Source organism: Electrophorus electricus, chromosome 10 (assembly GCF_013358815.1).
Source record: "Electrophorus electricus isolate fEleEle1 chromosome 10, fEleEle1.pri, whole genome shotgun sequence".
NCBI lineage: Eukaryota > Metazoa > Chordata > Actinopteri > Gymnotiformes > Gymnotidae > Electrophorus > Electrophorus electricus.
Genome location: NC_049544.1, coordinates 12,838,226 through 12,844,711, shown reverse-complemented (window position 1 = coordinate 12,844,711; position 6,486 = coordinate 12,838,226). Strand labels below are relative to the sequence as shown.

General features: G+C 40.1%; 1 protein-coding gene across 1 annotated transcript; it reads right to left on the bottom strand.

Annotated features, from left to right (window-relative positions):
* Nucleotides 1–591: 591 nt before the first annotated feature.
* Nucleotides 592–5,065, bottom strand: tent5aa (terminal nucleotidyltransferase 5Aa). The gene is made up of 2 exons (XM_027001510.2): nt 4,271–5,065; nt 592–3,840 (listed from the first exon to the last, which is right to left on the bottom strand). The coding sequence occupies exons 1-2, from the start codon at nt 4,754–4,756 to the stop codon at nt 3,061–3,063; spliced, it is 1,266 nt and encodes a 421-aa protein (XP_026857311.2). The 5' UTR covers nt 4,757–5,065; the 3' UTR covers nt 592–3,060.
* Nucleotides 5,066–6,486: the final 1,421 nt, after the last annotated feature.

The following is a 6,486-nucleotide window of genomic DNA, read 5'->3' as shown; positions in this document are numbered from 1 at the left end:
TGAAAGGTAAAGCTGCCAGGGTTTGGGCACTGATAGGGAGAATCTGATGAGGCAAAGATATTTACGGCACCATCAAAGTCTCATTTTTGGTGGATGAAAATCACCCCCATTCACAACGCAGCTCTTTTTGGCAGCAGCAATAAAAGTAATCCCCCCTCACTTCTCTCCCTCCCTCCCTCCCTTCATACCGTCAGGCCGGAATGAACTCTGATTTGGCTGTCCCAGACCAGGATATTCCTTTGTTTGCTGGGAGCTTAGTCTAAAATTAAAGGATAATAAGTGATTTAGAAAAATTAAATATTCAGATCTCTTTTATTAAAAGATTGCATTTAGGAGAGTATTACATGAAAGTTAAAATATTAAATTTGTTTTTTTATGTTTATGTGTGGGGAAGGCACTGCTTACCAGACACTGGAACAAGCAGTTAACCCAGATATTTTCATATTTCCATCAATGGGAACACTATATTAAATTAAAAACTTTTAGTTGCTCTCTAGCTAGAGCTTAGCCTAAAACAGCTAGATTGATATTTGTGGAAAACAAGTACAATATCAAGCTGCTGGGATGTAAGGAATTGAATGACACTCAGAGTTTTAAATCTTTTTTTTTATTGAGGAGAAATCCTTTAACTCTTCGACCTTTTAGAAACAGCAACATTTGCAAAAAAAAAAAAAGCAGTTCAGAAATCAACATTTAGCAGCTTTACCACAGAGTTCAAAGCAGAATGACAATTAGAGTGTGTAATACAATTATTAAAAACAAGCTTCATAAAATACAGAAAGTTTGTCTCACTCTGAATTTTTAAACAATTGTTGAACACTGCAACATAGCATAATATTCTACTTGCTTTTGCCAGTGGACAGGGAAAACAACACTGAGCTTTTGCAACCTTCATGGGGGGGTAGGGGGGTTCCAACTGTGATGCCCACAGGACATGTGTTACAAAAATGTTACAAAACAAACAGCAACGTTGGGCATAAACAACAAACTGATCGACTCAAAAGCAGAGATGAGCAAATAAAATACCAGCACACGAAAAAGAATGTTTGCTCCTTCTGCTTCGGTCAGCAGTAGCCACACAGCACAGTCTACACACAGGCTAGTGCACTTTTACTCTCAGCATCACACACATCTATAGGGGAAACCTTGTCAGTAAAAAACATGCAAAACGAGCAGAATGAAGAACACAGTCTCTTGGGACAATACTCATTTCACTGTTACCTCTAAATTTCTCTGTGTTGGGTGATTATGTATCTTAAAATTGTTCATTTCTGTTTCTTTAAATAAAGAGCCAGCGCATTTCAGACTATGACAGAGGTGGTGCTCATTAAAACGATTTGCAGGAGGAGATGAACCCCTTCACCAGTTGCACCCATCTCTCCAGTTCTACTCTCCTCTATGGTCTCACCTCCCCCACACACTCTTTCACACATTCTCTCCTTCTCCTTCTTAAATTTAAATATCTGTGCTACCGTCCAGACATGTTTCCTTTCGCCACTGTTAATCAGGAACAGGTTAACTCCGTCTGCACGGGTTGAATGCCGGGTTAATGCTGCACACACAGAACGGCAAGCTCAAGCGAGGAAGTATGAACACAGCTAGTTTTAGTCTCACCGCTTCAGCAGTGACTGTGGAATTCCCTGCTAGGGTGTTACATCAAATAGTGTCCCACCATCAGAAGTGCTTTGACAAATATTGTCCCCTATAGCAGCAGGAAAACACACTCCCCTCTCTGTGTTAAATAAGACAGCTCTTTGTCTTTCTACCGCACCCTGCTTTTGCTTCCTTTTCTCGCCTGACACAGGGTTTTTGTACACTTGTCTGCTATAAGGCGAACGTAATAGCTGATCTGAACTACAACCAAAATATACAGCAAGCTCATGCTGTACAGCGAGACTGCGTGACCTTATGGAGCATTGAAAAGCCACCTTGTTAATTATCCTACATACAGTAACAAATTAATTAAGGGAGTCAATGTAGTTTGACTCTGGATTCTGCTCATAACAAGCAAAAATAAATTAAGAGAAAGATAATGTGGCTAATTGATTTTTTTTCTTTTTTTAAAATTCAGTATTTCAAACATAAAGCACCATACATCTTGAGATGTGCTATATTATCTCTCTTTTCTTTCTGCAATGTTGCTACCTTAGGATTTAAATTTTTACCAAAATGACACATTGAAAATCAGGAAAAATACTATACATTCACAAGCTTTGAGTCACTTTGTTGTGTATAAGGATCATGGACTTGTTTTTTTTCTTATTCACAAAAAATATTAGTCTGCTTAATTCCCTTACTGTATTACAATGGCATTAGGCACTTCGAATGAATGTTTCAAATATACAAATATAGACAACACTTTCTCCAAATTTGGACAATAAAAACACACAATCATAAAATCTTTGGTTTTGTAAACATGTTTTAAGAACATAACCTTTTATCTGATATTAACTTTTTGCCTTTTGCGATGTAAATATGTTTTCCCCTCACCTTACTTGTGCCAGATCGAAAGAGCTTGATGGAGACTTGTTTTCCTTAAGCTCTTATTTTGCGCACTATACCTCTGAATGCAGACCACTTGCATGCATGGAGCTCTCCACACCACACCATAACAGAGCCAGGCTTCTGTCCATGTAAAGACTTTTAACATTCACAACAGCGTTATCGAGTCCTAGGCCCAGTCTTTAATGGTGTTTTTGTTTGCGTTTTCTAGAACTAGTTAGCTTAAGAAAATAAAAAGACTAAATATCATTCCACATATGGACGAAAGGAGGCTACACTGAACCTTCGTGACATCTGTTATCAAGGCTGTAAAGAACTGCAATTTCACAACAAAACAGGAACCCTGTCTGGAGCAGACATCACAGCAGCTGATTATCATTTCCCCTTTTTAATGATCAATTATGCTTTAACACAGTGTAGAGAACATGGAGCTTTTAATTAAGTAGATCAACTATTTGCTTTGGCTTTTCTGAAATGCTCAGGACGAATTACAAATTGGGTTCAGATTCTTTATAAGAATGCAACTTTCTCACTCTCCTTCTCTAATTCTCCATGTGCTCAGTTACAAGGTAACCAGGTTGAGTAGGTATGCTGCTGGCAGGCAAACACTGGCTGCACCTGAGCAATATAGTAATTACTGAAGTTGCCATCTGTTACATAAGGGGCAGGCTGGTAGTAGCAGGTGACATTTGCCACATTTGGTATGACATTCTGCTCCGCCAGCACCCGCACAGCCAGCATGGCGATGAGCCCTAACGTCTGTCGCCTCTCATGTCCCATCAGGCATACCGTACTTTCGTTCACCACCCCATGCAGAGTCATCAGATAGTCGTACTTGCGGTCCTCCAGCCCCACAAAGTGGTTCTGGAGGTAGGACTCCAGCTTCCTCTGCTGCTCGTTTATGTCTGAGAAGTCAATAAAAAAGCGTGAGCACATGTAGCGCTGCAGGGACTTCATCTCAGACTCAGAGGCAGCACGGAAGCCCCTCACCAGCAGGTGGCAGTATTTCAGCAGACCCCCACCCCGGATCTCCTCTGGGTTTCTTGTGCAGATCACCTTGTTACGCAGGTGCTCCAGAGCCACGCTGAAATCTCCATACATGCTCTCGCCAATGATGGTGGGGTGAAAGGCATTGGCCATGGGGTTCTCTGAGCATTCATAAAAGAGGAGGAGAGAGTCCAGTTTGATCTGGAAGGAGTCCACGCTGAACTCGAACTGTCGCCGCAACGAGTCTACAAACTTGAGCTCCACATTCTTGCCTCTGTTGTTGGAGAGGGAGATGAGGCTCCAGCGGTCTGAGTCATTGCAAACTTTTACCATCTTCTGAACATAGGCTTCCTGTGAGGTAGATCAGAACCAAAAGTCCTAAATGACATGCATTGCCATCATTTGTCATTGTATAGTTTAATTTCATAAATTAATACATTTTCATTAGACTGTATCAAACTGAAAATTGTTTTTGTGATGTGCAGACAATATGCTGCAGTTTTTCAGATAACACATTAATTCTTACGTAGTGATCCTGCCTAACATTTCTGTTTATATCTAACAAGCTGAGAATGCAGGATCAGCTTTAAACAGGTTGAGCAAATCCCCTTAGCAATCAGAAACCAAGGTTTTACTATTAGTATTTTGAAACTTCTAAATGTTTAGCCGCATACCCTCTAAATCTACATTTCTTTGCATTTTGCCTTTTGTAACCTCTATGTCCAGCATCTAAAATGTAATAATAATAATAATAATAATAATAATGATAATAATAATATACCTTTAAGGTTAACGGTGTGATTTTCTCCTTATTTACTCCCTGGGGAAGAAAGTCCAGGAGACAGTCCAAAACTATGTCTTTAACTATCTGAAATTCCGTCTCGCCTTTTAGGTCAGCACAAAATATGAGATCAAGGTCCTTATACCCAAGTCCACTATCTTCGTGAAGAACGTGGCTCGCAGCAGACCCGTTCAGACGCACGTCTCGGACGCGTATCTTACTCTCCTCCATGCGACTGCTCACAGCTTTTACAATTTGTCGAGGTTTCACCTCCAACGTGGGGAAGTTGCCCCTACCATGGATAGGAATGGTCTCTGTCAGTATAATGTCCAACCGCTGCACTTGCTCCCAGCTAAGAACGCTAAAACTGCTACTTGGAACATCACTTTCGGGAACACTTGCGATGACATTGTCGTCCTCCGCCATCGCGACAGGTAAAGTGCGCAGAAGGGATAAACTTTGCAAAGTTTGCTGCACTTCAGCCATGCAAAGTTAGTCAATTTTAAATGTTTCTGTCGGTGTAATTATGAATTTGCGTTCACTCTCATCAGAATAATCAAAACACGAATACCCGAGTCCTTATATGGATTTAAATGGACTTAGATGCATTTCTTGAACTCTTGTAACGCAGACTCCAGTGAACAGCGTTTGTGTTAAATAAACTGTGTTGACGATCCGCAAATTGTCGTTATTTCCTCGATTTGAACAGCGTCTGCTCTTAATCCGATCGTGTCTACGACGTGGGCGCAGTCCTGTTGATCGCAGTATCGTCTTCGTTTGTATACCAGAGGTTTCTCTGAAGTTCCGCCTGCGACTCCAGCGCTTCAGGGCACGCCTATGACTTTGTATGAATATTCTATTTGCACTTGAAACGGTCTTCAAGGAACCTTATAGAGTGCAATCACTTGTGTATTTTTTCCGAAGAACTTCGTTTTCTAATATTCATTACAGTTTATGAACAAGGCTGTACATTCCCTTTTTTAAAATGACAAACAGTCGTATTAAAGTAATATCGATTGTCAACCTTAATTTTTTCTCATACGATAACAAAATGATCACCTAATGAAATACACACATCCACGTCAGCTATTCTATAATAAAGTTATCGAAGCCTCTATAAATTTTGTCTTCGTGTTCAGCACCAGGCTGCCCAAATGAAGTACCCAATCTTCTCACTGAGTGCCGGTCAGGCTGAATGACGACTGTATTTGCCAGTAGTCTTCTGGTACTAATGAGTACTGGTGGGTCATGGCGAATGGTCAGAGGATGCACAAATCTTGTTTTACAAGCAGGTCGAACAACTACGTGGGACCTTTCATCTGCGTTGTCTGACATATCTTCAAAAAGCAAAATGTACAGACTGTTAATAATTATATATAAACCTCCAATACATCAGATAATGCATACTCTCCTCGTCTGCCCATCAGGAAAAATAAATACACGGACACTCGTTATAAACAATCGGGGAATTCTACAAAGCATACCCCATGGCGTTTTTATACTGCCCCCAACAGGAGGAACGAAATACAGTTGTATAGTAATCACAAGTTGAGAAATTTCAAAGGTTCCGGCCTGAATAAGAAGACATATCCAGGGTTACTTAATTATTTGCCGAACCAACGATGTCAACGGTGGATTTTAAAATTTTACACAGTGGTTATATCGTTAATCAGAGGAAGCTGAGTAGGCTAATAGTTGGCGTTCTCACTGCGATAGTACCGTATATAATTCTGCTCATCAATCTCCAACCTCATGTGGAGCAACTTTGGAGAAAAAACGTGTGTGTGTGTGTGTGTGTATGTATATATATATATATATATATATATATATATATATATATATATATATATATATATAGATAGATAGATAGATAGATAGATAGATAGATAGATAGATAGATAGATAGATAGTTATTATTGTTGTTGGTCCCATCTCCATTTAATGAAAGGGCATCTAATATCATTTGACACGTGCCCTCCCAGACACGTGTACCTGCGTCTGAAGCAGACGGCGGAAGATAAACCTTGGAAGAGCTGCTCTCTAGGCAGGAGTAAGGACTTACAGATGCAGCATCAGACTGGGATAAATGTCATGAACTATCAATGCACAAGGTCTGGCTCTTGCTACACAGCCCTTAAATCCAGCTCATCGTGTTTATGCTTAACAAATTCTTACCTTGTGCATTTTTGCTCATCGTAAATGATTACCATAATTAA

Bases quoted from the DNA above. Each gene is read 5' to 3' on its own strand.
- tent5aa (XM_027001510.2), bottom strand. From the start codon at position 4,756: ATGGCTGAAGTGCAGCAAACTTTGCAAAGTTTATCCCTTCTGCGCACT. The intron at 3,841-4,270 runs GTATATTATTAT...TCTACCTCACAG, and splicing joins TCACACCGTTAACCTTAAAG to GAAGCCTATGTTCAGAAGAT.